This window comes from Cnephaeus nilssonii (genome assembly GCF_951640355.1).
Source record: "Cnephaeus nilssonii genome assembly, chromosome: 4".
Taxonomy (NCBI): Eukaryota; Metazoa; Chordata; class Mammalia; order Chiroptera; family Vespertilionidae; genus Cnephaeus; species Cnephaeus nilssonii.
Window position 1 is genome coordinate 45,253,814 of NC_137075.1, and position 18,009 is coordinate 45,271,822.

At 42.8% G+C, this 18,009-nt stretch overlaps 1 protein-coding gene across 3 annotated transcripts in view; it reads left to right on the forward strand.

Annotated features, from left to right (window-relative positions):
* GANC (glucosidase alpha, neutral C) overlaps nt 1–18,009 on the forward strand; it is a 78,661-nt gene that overhangs the window by 40,133 nt on the left and 20,519 nt on the right. For 2 of the 3 annotated variants that reach the window (XM_079768886.1, XM_079768885.1), the window contains exons 11-18: nt 866–1,101; nt 3,002–3,128; nt 4,445–4,524; nt 7,267–7,410; nt 9,113–9,209; nt 12,364–12,465; nt 13,968–14,211; nt 15,111–15,175. In XM_079768886.1, coding sequence (XP_079625012.1) covers nt 866–1,101; nt 3,002–3,128; nt 4,445–4,524; nt 7,267–7,410; nt 9,113–9,209; nt 12,364–12,465; nt 13,968–14,211; nt 15,111–15,175 — 1,095 coding nt within the window. Of the gene's footprint in view, nt 1–865; nt 1,102–3,001; nt 3,129–4,444; nt 4,525–7,266; nt 7,411–9,112; nt 9,210–12,363; nt 12,466–13,967; nt 14,212–15,110; nt 15,176–18,009 lie in introns of those variants that run through there. The other variant, XR_013813420.1, reaches the window with a different exon arrangement.

An 18,009-nucleotide genomic window follows, 5' to 3' on the forward strand; every position in this document is an offset into this window, starting at 1 on the left:
TTAAAATATTTCCTCTAATTAATTCCCTTTTAATGTGCATGAATTTCATGCACCGGGCCACTAGTATATACATAAAATGGAATCTTAGTCAGCCATAATAAGGAATGAAGTTCTGATACTTGCAACATGGATGAACCTTGAAAAAATTATGCAAAATGAAATAAGCCAGACACAAAAGGCCAAATGTTATATGATTCCACTTTTAAGAAGTACCTACAATGGGCCAGTTTATAGAGACAGAAAGTAGATTAGCAGTTACCAAGGGCTGGAGGATGAAATGGGTAATGGGAAGTTGTTGCTTAATGGCTACAGAGTTTCTGTAACAATTTGGCTGAAGAGGTAGGCATGCAAATGAACTGCTGTGCTCTTAGGTATAAGTGCTCTGTTAAAGGCATCAGCCTAGTGCTATGGAAATAAGAAGGGAATAAATTCTGCTATGAACATAGGGGTGCATGCATTCTTTCTGGTGTTTCGGGTTTCTTAGGATGTATTCCTAGAAGTGGGAGTCTAACTACCAAGCTGAGTGCTTGGACCCTGTCGGCATTTAGAAAATGTTGTGCCGAAAACCGGCTTGGCTCAGTGGATAGAGCGTCGGCCTGCGGACAGAAAGGTCCCAGGTTTGATTCTGGTCAAGGGCATGTACCTTGGTTGCGGGCACATCCCCAGTAGGGATTGTGCAAGAGGCAGCTGATCGATGTTCCTCTATCATCGATGTTTCTAACTCTCTATCCCTCTCTCTTCCTCTCTGTAAAAAATCAATAAAATATATTTTTTTAAAAAAGAAGAAAAAAAAAGAAAATGTTGTAACAAATATAGAATTATCACTGTGGTGGTAGTTGGCTCAGTTGTTATTGTCCTCTTTTAGGCACACAAGCCATGCCCCCTCTCTTCTCCTTGGGGTACCACCAGTGCCGCTGGAACTATGAAGATGAGCAGGATGTAAAAGCAGTGGATGCAGGATTTGACAAACATGACATTCCTTATGATGTCATGTGGCTGGACATAGAGCACACCGAGGGCAAAAGGTACTTCACCTGGGACAAGAAAAGATTCCCCAACCCCAAAAGGATGCAGGAGCTGCTCCGAAACAAAAAACGCAAGGTAAAATGAACTAACATTTCTGAACCTTTTAGTTACAAGCACATTTTAAAACTTTATTTGTTACATAAGTGGAGAACTATCTGACTTTTAAAACGGCCATGAAAATAGTACCTTCAAATGCAATTGAAACTGTGATGACAGAAAAGTAATGGTGACAAGGTGGTGACACCATCCATCCCTGCTTCAGTTGTCTAGGTCTCCATAAGGATGCAGGGGGCTAGCATTCAGGCCATTTGTTATGGCCACCCGTGTAGTAGTGTGATGGATCTCCGTGCCCTTGGGAAATTTGGTTCTGATGTCAAGATTGATGACATCACACAGGTACCAAGATTAATTAGCCAAACAACATATATGGATAACCCATCGACACAGACAACAGCGTGTTGATGGCCAGAGGGCAAGGGGCAGGGTCTGGGTGGAGGTGGGCAAAGGAAGAAGTTCGGGTAATGGGGATATCTGTAATAGTGTCAATGAATAAAAATAAAGTTTAAAAAATAAATATGCCTTACTAATTAGTCACATAGTAAGGCATTCTGGGGGGAGTAAGGCTGGCTCCCAAGCTCATTTGAAATTGTCCTGAGAGAGCTGGGAAGGAGACCAGCTCAGCTTTTACCATGATTAAAGAGTTAGACTGGGGCGAAGATCCCTGTGCACGTGCCAGGGCTTGTGAGTTTGAACTTTCTGCTGGCACCAAAGGAGGGAGCATCAGGGCTTTCTTTGTCGGCATGCACAGATGTAGGAAGAAAGGTCAGGGGGAGTGGTGGGCTTGAAAGCCAGTTTGGCTCAGTGGATAGAGCATTGGCCTGTGGACCAAAGGGTCCCAGGTTTGATTCTGGTCTAGGGCACATACCTTGGTTGCAGACTCCTCCCCGGCCTGGGTCCTGGTCCATCAAAAACAGAGTTGATTTTTTTATTATTCCATTTTTCCTGCATGCGTCCCTGATGGATTCCTCCGGTCAATCTGGCCAAGGAAAGAACTAAAACAGAAAATGGGGAAGGAAAAGGACACTGAAAAGTGTATAATGCAAGGGTGGTGGTGGTGGTGGTAATAGCACTGGAAAATTAAACTTCAGTATGTAGAATAGATTTAAATAGATATGAGGAAGGATGATTAGACGGTTCTAGTTAAATAAAATGGTATTGAGGTTTGAGACTAAGTGTAAAGAATGGGTGTTAGAGCCTAGCCGGTCTGGCTCAGTGGATAGAGCATTGCCCTGTGGACCAAAGGGTCCCAGGTTTGATTCTGGTCTAGGGCACATACCTTGGTTGCAGACTCCTCCCCGGCCCGGGTCCTGGTCGGGGTGCATGAGGAGGTAACCAATCGATGTTTCTCTCTGTCTTTCCCTCTCTCTTCTACTCTCTCTAAAAATCAATGGAAAATATCCTCAGATGAGGATTAACAACACAAAACAAACAAAAAAAGCAAACAACCAAACAAAAGAACGGTGTTAGAAAGGCAAGGAGAGGTGGTAGAGACACAGCTGTGATCACAGCTTTTCTCAGACTTGCTTCCTCAATATGCCTATACCTTTGGGTTTTTAACATGCTATTCTCCTATTTTCTTTAATGTTTGCTTTTGTCAGTGTTATGTTAGCTTCTACATGTCTAGGAAGCAGAGACCTTGTCTACTTACTCCTTTATGTATAGCACCCAGCACCGCAGACAGATAGAAGCTCAATGCTATTTTTAAAAAATGTATTAAGCAGCAATAATTATAAAAGAGCAATGGCCTAGTTTGGACATCAATCTATATTTCTGTAAGCACACAGAATACTTCAATGCTAATAGTAGTTGTTTCTGAGTAAAATTTGAACCCAAGAACTATGATGAAATCATGTAAATGAATATATGGCTCACGTGAAACTGATGAGATCTTCAAACTTTTATGTCCTCCTGACAGCTTGTGGTCATCAGTGACCCGCATATCAAGATTGACCCTGACTACTCAGTGTACACTACGGCCAAAGAACAGGGCTACTTTGTGAGGAATCACGAAGGGGGAGACTTTGAAGGAGTATGTTGGCCGGGTGAGATATTACTTTATACACTTATTTTCCTTGTTCTGTCCCAATTAACGAAGGTTTCACAGCCACTGTTCTTATTCCTTGTAGATATCTTTTGCTACATTTTAAGCTCCTTTAAGAAATGGTATTACCTTCTTTTATATCTTTCATAATACTGATACAGTGTACTTTGTATCCATTTATCAGTCAATGGGTGAATAAAAAATAAGCAAACCTCTAGCATGCTATTTCTCTAAGCAAATAAAAATGAAAAGCCAAGGAATGAGAAAAGGAGATGAAGAGAAAGAAAGAAAAAAGGCCACCTGGCTGGTATGGCTCAGGGGTTGAGCATAGAGGTCATGGTTCGATTCCCAGTCAGGGCACATGCCTGGGTTTCAGGCTTGATCCCCAACAGGGGGCATGCAGGAAGCTGCCCAGCAATGATTCTCTCTCATCATTGATGTTTCTATCTATCTCTCTCCCTCTTCCTCTCTGAAATCAATAAAAAATACATTTTTTTTTAAAGAAAAAGGGCCCTGCAGTCTCTCCCCCTGCCATTCGTCTTTGCCCTGTTAGCCCAACCTTTTGACTTCCAGACTTTCGTGAGTGACCTCAGCTGCCTCTGGCAACTCTGGACAATTCCTTTCAGAAATTATTAGTTTATTTATTTATTTATTTAAATATATTTTATTGATGCTTTCACAGAGAGGAAGGGAGAGGGACAGAGAGCTAGAAACATTGATGAGAGAGAAACATCGACCAGCTGCCTCCTGCACACCCCCTACTGGGGATGTGCCCGCAACCAAGGTACATGCCCTTGACTGGAATCGAACCTGGGAACTTTCAGTCCACAGGCCGACGCTCTATCCACTGAGCCAAACCGGTTTCGGCAGAAATTATTAGTTTAAAGCCTTGGTAGAGACTCCTTGAGGAAAACACCACTCTATCATAGCATAGCACTCTATCATAAATCCTTGCATGGTAGAGAAACCCCATGAATTTCCCCCTTTTATCAGTTATGAACACTTCTCTGTTCTTTTTAAGAACAGACAGGTCACTACAGACTACTTGCCATCCTTCTTTGGGCTATTTCAGTGATGGACAGGCTCCTACTTGATACTTGTTCATTGGCATGCCCTGGGGTTGAAAGGCCTAGTAGATTATCACTGGAGTCCAGCATTACCTTCATCCGCTTCTCGCCAGACCATGCCTCTGTGTCAGCTGACTTTTATGTTTGATGCCCATTGACTGCCGAGCTTTCACATCTGATAGTCCTTACTACACATCTTACCATGAGGACCACTGTTCCTAACAGGCTGTCTACTCTTGTAATTCTACAGGTCTCTCCTCTTACCTGGATTTCACCAACCCCAAGGTCAGAGAGTGGTATTCAGGTCTTTTTGCTTTTTCTGTTTATCAGGTATGTTTTTATTCGTTTTCTCTTTCCTAGTTACTTGAAATGATGAAAGAATGAAAGGAAGTGGTTGAATAGAATTATACTGCTTCATTGAGTAGCCCCTAATAAATAATGCTTGTATGAAAAGGGAAGGGTGGAATCACACTACAGACTTTGGTGGTGCCGGGAGAGGCCATGTGTATTATTAACCCTTTGCACTCGCTTGCTTTTTTCTCGATTCCTTTATTCTACTCGGGATTTAATTTTTTAAATACCCCAGATTTTACAAAGCGCGGCAGTAGAATAAAAAACTGGAGTTTCTTTTCATACAAACTTATTTATTTGGATTTTTTTATATTTCAAATTATTGATACATTCAAAGAGTAATTTTAATCTCTTAATTTTTCATGGTGTGATATTTTTTGAAACATTCACCCACATGAAGACCTGGTTTACATTCATATGTTTCGCAAATATAAATCGTCTCTCTTCTTCCTCCTTTGATTTTTCTGTTAGAACAAACAACACAATCTTGGTGTTTTTTGTTAGGGTGAGGTGTGATTATATGGAGCTTTCCATCTAAACATTGCTCTAAGTTAGTGGATAATAATCTACCCCTGGAAGTTAGTGTACTGGTCTAACCTTTTTCACGTGACTGATGTGTCTTAGAAACAAATAGCCTTTGAAGATGCCATTGGTGAAGCTTCGGTGGTGGCATCAGTTGAGATGGCATTTACATTTTACTTGTCCTTTCATGCTAATGAAAACAAGAAAAGATACTGGAAAAATAGACAAAAAAACCCCTTCCCCCCAGTGGTGAAACTACGTGTCAAGTGTGGCTCAACATACGAGCTGCTACCCATGCTAACCGTGTCGAGTCACACTCGACATCCGAGTGCAAAAGGTTAAATGCAAAAAGCTATGATTTTGACCTCTATTACAATATATCAAAGTACTTAATTATAGAGATGTATTACATTTTGAAATTACTATATACTTTTTATATAAAATAGCATTTATAACTTATTGAAAGGTGATGATATATGTGGAAATATCTTGCAAAGTATGTCATTAAAAGTAAGGTATAATAATAAATTGATTCCTAAGTCTTATAAAATCCACTGAGAAAACAGGAGAGGCCACATCTAGAGAACTGTTTTCAACCAATTGTGATGATGATGATAATGATCCTATATAATAAAGAGGTGATATGCAAATTGACCATCACTCCAACACACAAGATGGCCACCCCCATGTGGACACAAGATGGCCCCCACAAGATGGCCAGCAGGGGAGGACAGTTGGGAGAGACCAGGCCTGCAAGGGAGGGCAGTTGGGGGCGATCAGGCCTGCAGGGGAAAACAGTTGGGGGGGACCAGGCCTGCAGGGGAGGGCAGTTGGGGGGACCAGGCCTGCAGGGGAGGACAGTTAGGGGTGACCAGGCCAGCAGGTGAGGGCAGTTAGGGGCAATCGGGCCGGCAGGGGAGAAGTTAGGCATTGATCAGGCTGGCAGGGGAGTGGTTAGGGGGTGATCAGGCAGGCAGGCAGAAGCGGTGAGGAGCAATCAGGCAGGCAAGCAGGTGAGCGGTTGAGAGCCAACAGCCTGGATTGTGAGAGGGATGTCCGACTGCCCTTTTAGGCCCGATCCTGGTCTGGCAGACCCAAGATTTGAACTCAGTTCTGTTTGTTCCAAACCCAGCTCTTAACCACTCAGTGCTATTTTCTGAGCATCATGTATTAGGACACAGAAAATAAGAGAAGTATGAACAACACTTGAGCCACATGCTCATTTATTTCCTTGTTGTCTACGGCTTTCACATTACCAAAGCAGAGTTGAGTTACTGAAAAAGAGATCTTATAGCCCACAAAGTTAAAAAACTGGATCTTTCCAGAAAAAGACTGCCAACCTTGTCCTAGAGGGTGCTAACGAAGAACAGTCAAGGTAGTTAAATATTGAAAACCAAATAGCCTTGTTCATAGACATACACATTTAGAAATAGTTAAAGGTAAAGAGTCAAAAGAAAACACATTAGCCTCCTTTAGGCATTTGGAAGACTATCATGTGGGTAAGGCAACAGATGTATTCTGTGGTATCCCAGAAATCAAGCTAGACCCTGTGAGAGAATGTTACCATGCCTGAGGGACTCATTGTCATTGTAGCTATTGAGTCAAATGCTGAGAGACCAGGGATTCTATAAAGAGATTGTAAGACCATGACTAGATGACTCAATCGCCCTTTCTCACTCTATATTGACCAATTCTATGTAGAAAATAAACTATAGATCATACTAACAAGCAGGCATCCTAGCTGTCAAATTTTTCAAAGTATTAGAGGAAAAGCAGAATTTTATCATGTACAACTACAATTGCCCTTCCCTCAGTTAAGAGTTGTAGCAGATGATGGATGATAGAGCTTAATTGTGATCATTCACAACCTTTCCTGTGGGAGTTCTCCAGATAGACCTCAGAGTAGACTTGCTGGGCAATATGTATTTCACAGACAATAGAGCACAGCATTCTTTCATTCATCAACAAATACTTATTGAAACCTTCTATGGTCCAGATATCGTTCTAGGTGTTTGGGAACTATCAATGAACTCCCTGCCCAGTAGAGCTTTTCATTCTATCAGTGGAGCTGAGGACAGAGCACAGATAATAAACATAATGAATAATAAATGAATTGGAGTAGGAAAGAGGAATAGGAGCAGCTGTCATATTAACATAATCACTGTAGAAGTAGTACCTTGACCAAGATTTATTTCCTAGGGATCTACTGACATCCTCTACATATGGAATGATATGAATGAACCCTCGGTCTTTAGAGGGCCAGAGCAAACCATGCAGAAGAATGCCATTCATCATGGCAACTGGGAGCACAGAGAACTTCACAACATCTATGGCTTTTATCAGGTAAGACAGCCAAGAAGAAGCCAACTGTACCCATGTACCCTGCCTTTGGGCTGAAAGTTGTTTCCTTTGTAATAGCCATACTATACTGTTCATTTCTCTTTGTGTTCTCTTCTGCAATGAGTCTTACCCGGTTGTAGCCAATATAAGACTCATTTCTCCTTTTGTACCTTTGCCTTCTATAATGAACTTGATGAATTCATAGATATTGTAAGATTAATGGTAACATAGAAACATCTTCTTTGACAGGAGCCATTAGTAAATGGTATTGGATGCTACCTCAAAACTTTTATTGAAGTAAACAAACCATGTGTAAATACATAAAGGCAATTAGGACAAATGTTCTGCAATTTCACAAATTTCTAAATACATTAAGTCTTACATTTATACCAGGGGAGTAAGATTTAGAACACACATACATAATTTCATAAGTACACTTTTTAAAAGTAGAAAGTCTTAAGCACTTAGCTTTCTCAATAGAATTGTCTTCCATTGGCCAATCACAGTGGTCGGCAAACTGCGGCTCGCAAGCCACATGCGGCTCTTTGGCCCCTTGAGTGTGGCTCTTCCACAAAATACCACGTGCGGGCGCGCACGTACAGTGCGATTGAAACTTCATGGCCCATGCGCAGAAGTGGTTTTCAGCTCTCAAAAGAAATTTCAATCGTTGTACTGTTGATATTTGGCTCTGTTGACTAATGAGTTTGCCGACCACTGGCCAATCACACCAAAAGACCCAGGCATGTGTAGAGATTCTACTTGGTAGTCACTGGCCCTAATTTATACATTATTTTCAGAATGTAACTGTTCTTATGGTCCTCCCACCAACTGGTATTTTCCAGTGGGAGCTGCTGGCTAGGTACAGCTTGGTTTTCTGTGTTTACTTCTCTAATAGCCTCTTGCTATAATTGCAAATGACTTTAGTGAATTTCCTTATGTAGGCCAGAGTCAGTCACTTAACCTCTCTGAATCTCAGATTTTTTCATTAATGAAGACTGTCTCAGAGGTTGTTGTGTAGATTATAAGAGAAAATCTTATAAAATGCCTGATAATAGTAAGCACCAAAAGGCTTGGTCTGGCCTGTGGGGATCAGGCCGAAATCGGCAGTCCAACATCCCCCAAGGGATGTAGTAGTGCGCAAAGCTGCAGGCAGCCAGGCATCCCACCGCTCCCTCTCATCCTGGCCCCACTGTGCCTGCTGCGGAGGCTGCTAGGTAGCACACTGCCACTGCCACAGAGGCAGGAAAGGCTCATGCCGCTGCAGCTGCGCTTGCCAGCCATGAGCCAGGTGTCTGGCGCCTGTCAGTCAGCTGAGTGGTGCTCTGCTGTGAGAATGCACTGACCACCAGGGGGCAGCTCCTGCATTGAGCATCTGCCGCCTGGTGGTTAGTGCACATCATAGTGACTGCTCAAACAGTTGTTTGGTCGTTTGGTCGTTCAGTCATTTGGTCGTTTGGTCACTTAGGCTTTTATATATATAATTTCATTGCTATTTTAATCAAATAAATTTTCCATTATTTTAATAAGGGAATTTAGAGTAGTTTCATTACATCATAAAAATTGTTTGATGGATTTATTTTAATATTTCCCATTTCACATTCCCACCTACTATTTGTTTTTTGCATGTTAAGTAGTTTATTGGGGATATCTACACAATGCCTTAATCCAATCATCTGTTTGACATTTTTCTCCTTTGACTTTATAGCAAAAGGCTACTGCAGAAGGACTGATACAACGATCTAAGGGAAAGGAGAGACCCTTTGTTCTTACACGTTCTTTCTTTGCTGGATCACAAAAGTATGGTAAGGAATAGCTCATATGATCAGACTTAAAACCACAAATTTTTATAGAGCTATTAATGCCTTCCTTTTCTGTAGCCATTGGGCAGGCCTTAGATGTGCCCTGAAGTATGTATATTTGTCCAATGATCAGAGTAAACCAATTTTAATAAAGTTTAGTTACTCATTTCCCACTGAAAAAATGGCCACTTAATTTTTGGGTGAATGACTTCAGAGTATCTGTTTGCGGGGATGGTTATCTCTGATCCTGTCTCTTTGATTTATCAAAACCAGGGAAAATACACTTCTAACACATTCCTTCAACCACTTATTTCACCCAGCAATATGCCTTAAAATAGACCTAGCTGTGGCTTATGGTCAGGTTCATCTATAACTGGATCTGGTTTACTAGCTAATGCAGATCTAGTTCAACTTTACCACCCTGTGGCAGGAAGGCTATTTTAAGTCCCCAGGCACAAATAACTGGGAGCTTAGGTTCTCGTTTGAAGAATCCAGCCTTTACTGTACATAGCCATTACTAGGCCTCCTACTCCACCCCTGCAAACCAGCCCCTGTGGTACTCAAGAAAAGGCTAAAATATTGTCATCTTAAGCAGAGATTTATGTACAGATTTGCTCACCACAGTATTAGTTCTTGAAACAAAAAAAGAAAGAAAATCCAAATATGTAAGGGAATTGTTATAAAACTATAGTATATTTATATGTTAGACTGTCATAAAGTTATGTAAAACTAGAGGCCTGGTGCATGAAATTCATGCACTGGGGGGGGGGGGTGCGGTCCCTCAGCCCGGCCTGTGCCCTCTTGCACTCTTGCAGTATGGGAGCCCTTGGGGGATGTCGTGGGGAGTGGGCCTAAGCCTGCAGTTGGATATCCTTAGCGCTGCTGTGGAGGCAGGAGAGGCTCCCACCACCGCCACTTTGCTCGCCAGCCATGAGTCCGGCTTCTGGCTGAGTGGTGCTCTCCCTGTGGGAGCGCACTGACCACCAGGGGGCAGTTCCTGCATTGAGTGTCTGCCCCCTGGTGGTCAGTGTGCATCATAGTGACTGGTTTTTCCGCCATTTGGTCGATTTGCATATTAGCCTTTTATTATATAGGATAGCCTTAATTGCATGAGAAAATGTTTGACATCATGATAAAAGAAAAAAAAGCCTAAATATATTTATATACCATCCTTTGTGCAGTGCCAGCACGGCCAAGGGTGAATCCGAGTGGGGGCAATGAAGGATTGAGAAAAGATAAACAAGAGAAGGAAAGCTGGGACTCAGTGGGACGCTGCTTCCCTGATGGGGAGCCAGCAGCGCCACGGACTACAAGCCAAGTCCTTATTTTATAGCCGATGCTACGAGGCAAAGTTAATGGCGTGGTCAAGATGTTTACAACATTCTGATGAGTTTTGATCCTACTCAATTACATGCACCTGATCAAGCTTTGTTTACTTGCACCCTATATCACTTAGACACGTGGGGCCACGTGTTCGGACCATGGGTTCAAGCTTACAACTATAGCTGTTGGCTATAATTGTGCTAGGAAGGCTCTGCCCGCCAAGCTGGGACTTGCACGTGGCCACAAGAGGACTGTGCCCTCTCATCAGTCCAAGGCTTGAACCTGTGCAAACACTGTAGCCGCGCCCCACAATCCTTATTTTGTGTGTGTGTGTGTATATATATCTACTAGAGGCCCAGTGCATTCTCAAGCACCTCTTAATCATGGATGCACCACATTCTTTCCTTTCCCCTGCCTCCCACCCCCATTCTTTACTGCCCCCCCCCCTTCTGGTGAGCAGGTGGTAGGCTTCGCACTCACCATGCAGGTGAACACTGACGTGGAGCACGGTGGGGTGGGAACTGGAGGTGGGGCGGGCGCGGGCTTGCTTTTGTGCCACAGCAGGAACAGGAGTCACCACCTCTCAAGTGTGCAGGCTGCCAGGGCGAGGCCCGGTTAGGGAGCTTCACTGAACTGCTGCAGTGGGGTACCTGGCAGTGCAGCGCCCCTCCATTGAGGTGGCGCCGCCTCTCAACCTCCGCCTCAGGGCTGCGGGTCCGCGCCCCTCTGCCCAGGCGTCCTTCCACGCCGGCAGTCATCACCTCTTGTTTCCCACCGGGCCAATCCGCATCTTGGGGCCACTGCAGAACCTCACTCTCCGCAGGAGAGGCAGATCCCCGCCGACCGGCCCCGTGCCCCGGCCCAAGCACCCTCCAGTGCACCCCACCTTGGCGCCGCTCTGCGCCTCTTGGGCCGCCCGCCTCCTGGCCGGCCACTTCGCTGAAGCCACGGCGCTCACCCGGGAGCTGTCCTCAGGTGGGCCAAGAAGGACAAAGCCCAAAGGGAGTGAGTCTTGAACCCCCACATCCCATTCTCTGGATTTCCTCCTGCACCTCCTCTCTGTTTCACGTCTTGAACAGGCACTGGGTTCGGGCACCCTGCGGCCCAGCCACATGGCCTCCCAGTGGCCTGGTAGAGTCAGTCTCTGGGAACCTGTGGATCCGTGGCCAGAGGCCCGGCCTGGGTCTCAGCAGCCCCATTCCTGCTGGAGAGGGCTGTTGGAGGAGGACCAGAGCCCATCCGTCATTAGCTCCCCAACTCCAGAGGAGGCACCACAGGCTCACATCCCCCGGCTGCCACGGCCCACCCACCTGAGCCTGCTGCGCGCGCAGCCTGCTAAACTGGTCGTTACATTACGGAGTAACGGATAATTAGCATATTCCTCTATTATTATATCGGATTCTAGAAAAGACTAATTTATAATCATAGAATCAAACCAATGATTGGGTAAGGTGGGGGTAATTGATTGAAAAGATGGAAACTTTTGCTGTTATGGAAATGTTCTATACCCTGCTTGTGGTGATGGTTACATGGTGCACACATTTTAAAAACTCATCAAACTCTTCACTTAAAATACATTCATTTAGACTTCAAAAATAAGTGATTTCAGAATATTTTTGCAACTTATTTTGTCGATTTTAATAACTTTTCACATTAGAAAATTAATATATTTTCATTGTGGAAGACCAGAATTTATATATTTTAAGGTAAGGAAGAAATGCATTCCTTTATATTAATTTTGTCTATACAAATAAGGAATCTAAACATGAAATCAAGGGCATGGGCTGATTTGTGATTTTTTTTTTTTTTAATATCTTGTTACTGGTGTCCAAAGGTGCTGTGTGGACAGGTGACAACAGAGCAAAATGGAGTTACCTGAAAATTTCTATCCCTATGTTACTCACTCTCAGCGTTACTGGGATCTCTTTTTGTGGAGGTAAGATGATATCCTCAGGCTTGAAGTGAGGGAAAATAAAAAATGAGGGTGTTTTTGTCAAAGCTGCTCACAAATCCCTTTTCATTGGCTGTTTTGGATAGGTCTGAACGTGGGAAAGAGAAGATGAGGAAGGTGAAGGGGGGATTAGAGAGGAGAGAAAAGGTAGCTTCAGAGCTGTTTTGTTATGCCCTCGATCTGAATTGAGGACATAAAGTCAGGAGGGGGCCAGAGTGCTGCTTTCGCTCATTCTCTTATTGCTTCCTCAGCCACTCTTGGTAACTGTGTTTCTCGTCCTGAAACATGCCTTTCTTCTTGAACGAAAAATGGAAAGAACTACAAAGAATTTTGCAAATAAGAATCAGCCTTCCAGAAATCATTTTTACTCTGCAAATTTAAAATTCTGTGACATATTTTTACTGTTAAATATATATATATATATATATATATATATATATATATATATATATATATATATATATATACATACACTCTTGGGAAAGATAAATTTAGTTAAAATAAGATTCCCTAGTGTGCCACCTTCGCAAATCCTAATAATTTTCTGCAGATGAGAGATCTAAATATGGAAGGTGCTCAGGATGGCGACAGATCCAGCTGCTCCTCCTTTTCTTTAGGAATAGAAGTGACTTAATATCACTTTTTGATAAGTGTGTTTTTATAGCATTGGTCCATACAGGGAATATGTATCCTGCTTAAGGACTAAACATGAAATTCTACTTAAACCTCTCATTATCATTATCTGTTTCTCTTTAGCTATTTCTATAATAAATGTTCCTCCTAAAATCAGACTTTAGTTAGACTTCAAAAATAAGTGTAGTTTTTATCTTGCTCTAGCTGTTGCTTTCAAAGGAAATCAATTGCCAGCCCTCCACTGCCACCCCACCCCTAAATACAGACATTGACTCAGACAGACATTTTGCAATTTCTGGGTTACCTGGGTTCAGGAACATACCTGAAAGTTGATCTTGCAGTAAAGCTTCTGACCTTTGACAAGAATAGAATGTAAAAGAGCGTACTGTCAGGTCCCCAAACAGGCAGAGTTTTTTACTGTGTGCTCCCTAATTTGAGGCCTCAGTGTCATTTTGAGTGCATGCATAGCACCTTTCTCCTGTCAGTCTTCAAAGCCGTATTTTACTTGAGTGCATCATTTATTAGAAGCCTGGTTGCCTCACAAGCCTTTCTTTCTTTTCTTTTCTTTTTTTTTTTTTTTTCAATCCTCACCAGAGGATATTTTTTTTCCATTGCTTTTCAGAGAGACAGAGAGTGAAAGGGAGGGAGGGAGAGAGAAAGAGAAAGAAACTTTGATGTGAGACACACACATGGATTGGTTGCCTCCCACATGCTCCCCGACCAGGTGGTGGAGAGCAAACCCCCAACCCAGATACATGCCCTCAACCAGAAATCGAATCCACAACCCTTTGGTACTCTAAGCACTGAGCCACACTGGCCAGGGCTCACAAACCTTTCTTTGACTAATGAATCAGCTGATGTCGGTGGCTTCGTGGGGGATCCAGAGGCGGAGCTGCTCGTGCGTTGGTACCAGGCCGGAGCCCACCAGCCCTTCTTTCGTGGCCATGCCACCATAAACAGCAAGCGACGGGAACCCTGGCTCTTTGGGAAGGAACACACCCGGCTCATCAGAGAAGCCATCAGAGAGCGTTACACCCTCCTGCCCTATTGGTATTGTCTGTTCTACTGTGCACATGTGACTGCCGAACCCATCATGAGGTAAATAGGCTCCACCTGTCCGAGGCCCCAGCAAACAATCTAACCAACCACTGGGGAACGGAGTAATTACACAGTGATTTCAAGAGAACAGGTGAAGGAAAGCCATGTTTAATCGTGTCACTCAGCTTATTGAACACCAACTGGGAGGAGGGTGCTGACAGTGAAGGTAGCAGAAGATAACTCTGTGATTCAAATGTTAATAATTGATATGAGACAGAAATAGAGCTTTTTCAAAGAAATCCTTATTTAAAAAGATCATTTCCTCATGAAATTGAAAAATATTATTAGAACCATTAAGTTAATATTCAGATACATAGATATTGAAGGTTTTCTTTATAAGCCCAAATGCCTTCTAGGTAGTTATGTACAACAATAACAATAAAACAAAAACCACACAACAGTTTCTCAAACCTCTAAAAATGTTGCCAGTTTGAAAACAAGAAAAAACAGTTCTTCTCGTTTAAATAGGTAATGATTAAGGATGCATGAAAGGCAGTGACAGCATGAAGAAATGGCACAGATTTTATATCATTATAAAATGATTCTACAAACATTTAATTTGTTTTACACCAAACTTGTTAGGCATTTGGACTTCTGATTCTGCCTGTCAAAGTAGTATTTATTTCTAGTTCAACAATCAGAAGGAAAAATGGCAGGTACCAGATTTCTCAATCTTTCATTTAAACATTTAAGCTAATTGATAGCTCTTTTACATAAGAAAAATACAAGTAATCATAGCAATTGCTCATAAAATCTTGAAACAGATGAAAGGAGACTTGGCTCTGGCTTTTTCTAATTTCCTTTGAGTGGTTACAAAACTGAAAGTATACTAGTAAGTGATTGAATTGTAATAAGAATCTAATAATGTTGAAGAAAGAATTTATTTTTTCTTACCCCAGGCCTCTGTGGGTAGAGTTCCCTGATGAATTAGAGACTTTTGGTGTGGAAGATGAATACATGCTGGGTAAGCATTTCTTGATTAATTATAATTATGATAAATACTGTAATCATGTTCTTGTTATACTTTCTAATGTAAGAGCACTTAAAAAAAATCCCTAATTTCAAGAAAGCCAAAAAATAAAAGAAATTTCATCACCAAGATTTTTAGTGCTAAGTGGAATCATAGCTATTCTGTTGTCATGTAGCACCTCTCATATTAACTTTAAATAAATCCATCCTATTTGTGAATGCAATTGGTATTCTTGTTCTGGGTCCACTCATCAGCCTTGTGATTAAAGGGAAGAGAAGTGGGAAAAAAATAGACCTGATGGTTGTAGTAAAGACCCAAAGGAGCTTATTTCATATGCAAAATAGGATTCGGGGTGGGGGGGCGCGGGGAGGGTGGCCTCCTCTTTAACAAGGGTTAACCACCAAATCTAGAACATGGAAGTCTGTCATCTTGGCAAGAAGGTTCAAAAAGCCAGGCTCAACAGAATTGCCAAAAAGATGGAACAAAAGAGAATGGAAACCCTAAAATGTAAAACATCTTGCTCTTTAGGTCTCCACTCATCCTTAGTTCTCAGTTGAAATAGCAACTTTCTTGGAAAAAAATTTCCTGACCAAAATTGCTTCCTAATACCTAATTCCACCTATTTAAATCCAAGTCAGTCCCTCCTATTACATAACTTTAATTTTATTTTTACTTTGCCTTTTTGGTATCCATCTGAACTCTAATTAGTTTGTAATTACTTAATACCTGTCTTCATTGACTGTAAACTTCGTGAGAGCAGGGACCATGTCTGCCTTATTTGTCACTATATCCCCCGAGCTCAGCACAGTGCCTAGTACTCTGTAGGCACTCTATAAATATTTGTTGAATTAAAGAGTAGATTCATAGCCCTAGCTGGTTTGGCTCAGTGGATAGATAGTCGGCCTGCGGACTGAAGGGTCCCAGGTTCAATTCCGGTCAAGGGCACATGCCCAGATTGTGGGCTTGATCCCCAGTTGGGGGTGTGCAGGCAGCAACTGATCAATGATTCTCTCTCATCATTGATGTTTCTATCTCTCTCTCCCTCACCTTTCCTCTCTAGAAAATAAATAAATAAATAAATAAATAAATAAATAAGTGAATTCATAAATGGATGAATTTTACACATATGTGGTACCAAGGCTGAAACAAAATTAATAATTCAGATTGTGTTTAGGAGAATTTTAGCCTTTCCAGTGCATCTGGTTCTGATGTCAACCATGGTGTTGCTCCATCTGGTTTTGCTGCTTTCTGGCTTGGAGCTAAAACACTGAGGCCTACATGTCATCTCTAGATTGACCCAAACTGTCCTGTAGTCAAGGAAGAAGATCTGAATGTCCATGCTGACCACACTTCTAGAAAATAATTGTAGACTCACCATCACCAACATCACTTATAGCAAACAATGAGGCACTTGGGGAAGTGCGATGGTGCTTTCGGATTACTGACACACTAGCAGTTTTGTCACTGGAAAGGCACCAGGTCCAGAGAGGGTGTGCCTCGGGCTGGCCTGTAGTGTGTGGAAAGATTTCACGCGAGTCCAGGTGATTTTGAGAGGATGTTTATTAAAGCCGGGGACAGTGAAACAAAGGAAGGGCTTAGGATAGAAGAAGCAACAGGATAGAGCCTAGGCAGTGCTCTGCTTTGGCTCTCTGGAAACAGTAAGGAAAAAAGTGAGCCACGCTGGGCTGTGCGTGGACTCACTGAGAAGTAACAGTCACAGTGACAGAGTGAGCCACTGCGAGGCTGCTGTTACCTCACTGAAAAGTCCGAGAAAAGGGGGCCTTGGAGGCAGGCCCAGGGGGTTAGCCCAGGATGAGTTACTACTGTCCATTGCTCTCCTGGTTGCAAGTCTTGCCAGGATCCTTAGAACTTAGGAGAAAGAGAGCAGAGATATATGCCTGAGAAAGAAAGGGGGAAGAAAGGTGTGGGCTCCCTCTGGGCTGGCTTCCTTTACCTTAAGAAGTTTTATCTGGTTTCTAAAGGTGAATTTCTTGGGAGGTCTCAGGGGAGGATCTCAATAGAATATTCATTGGCTTTCCAGGTGTGTCATTTCAGGGTCGTGGTTTCCACTGATTGGTCAGAGCTAAGAGAGGGGGTCATTAGTCATTGCATCTGGTTCTGATGTCAACCAGGGTGTTGCCCCCTCTGGTTTTGCTGCTTTTCTGGCCTGGAGCTGAAACATACTGAGGCCTAAATGTCATCTCTAGATTGACCAAAACTCTGTCCTGTAGTCAACAGACCCGAGCTTTGTTCCTAAGATTATTTGATGTGGGTCAGAACTTCATTGTCCTGAGGGCCCAATGCTTAAGGGTGTGGTCATGCAAGGGAATCCTGTGAGGCCATTCTCCTCCCCTCTTATTCTTCCTCTAAGGATGTCTAAAACCACTTGACTAGCAATACGCCAAGGGAGGAAAGGTCAGAGGAGGGTCCGAATCACATGACCATCGATATGAATGTTCAGGGGGTTTAAACCACATGACCAGGGAGGTCCTTGTTTTCTCAGTTTTGCCCAATGCTAGGTACCTGGAGCTTTCACCCTGGTGACCTTCTGTACCTTGCCCATCGTCCATGCTCTGCTATGTTTGTCCAATTACTTGCCACAATGATGCACAATGATGCCCAGAAAGAGACTGAGGGTCCCTCCCTAGAATTTCAATATACTGTAAGTGGATTGACGACAGGCAATAATAGTCACCTCTGTGAGCACCTATCCTTTTTCTAGCAATGCATCTCTCTGATGAATCATAGGTTCAGCTCACCAAGGTCTCTACCTTTAAGAAGTTCGGTCTAGTGGTCCTTAAAACCACAAAAGCACTCAATTAAAAGGA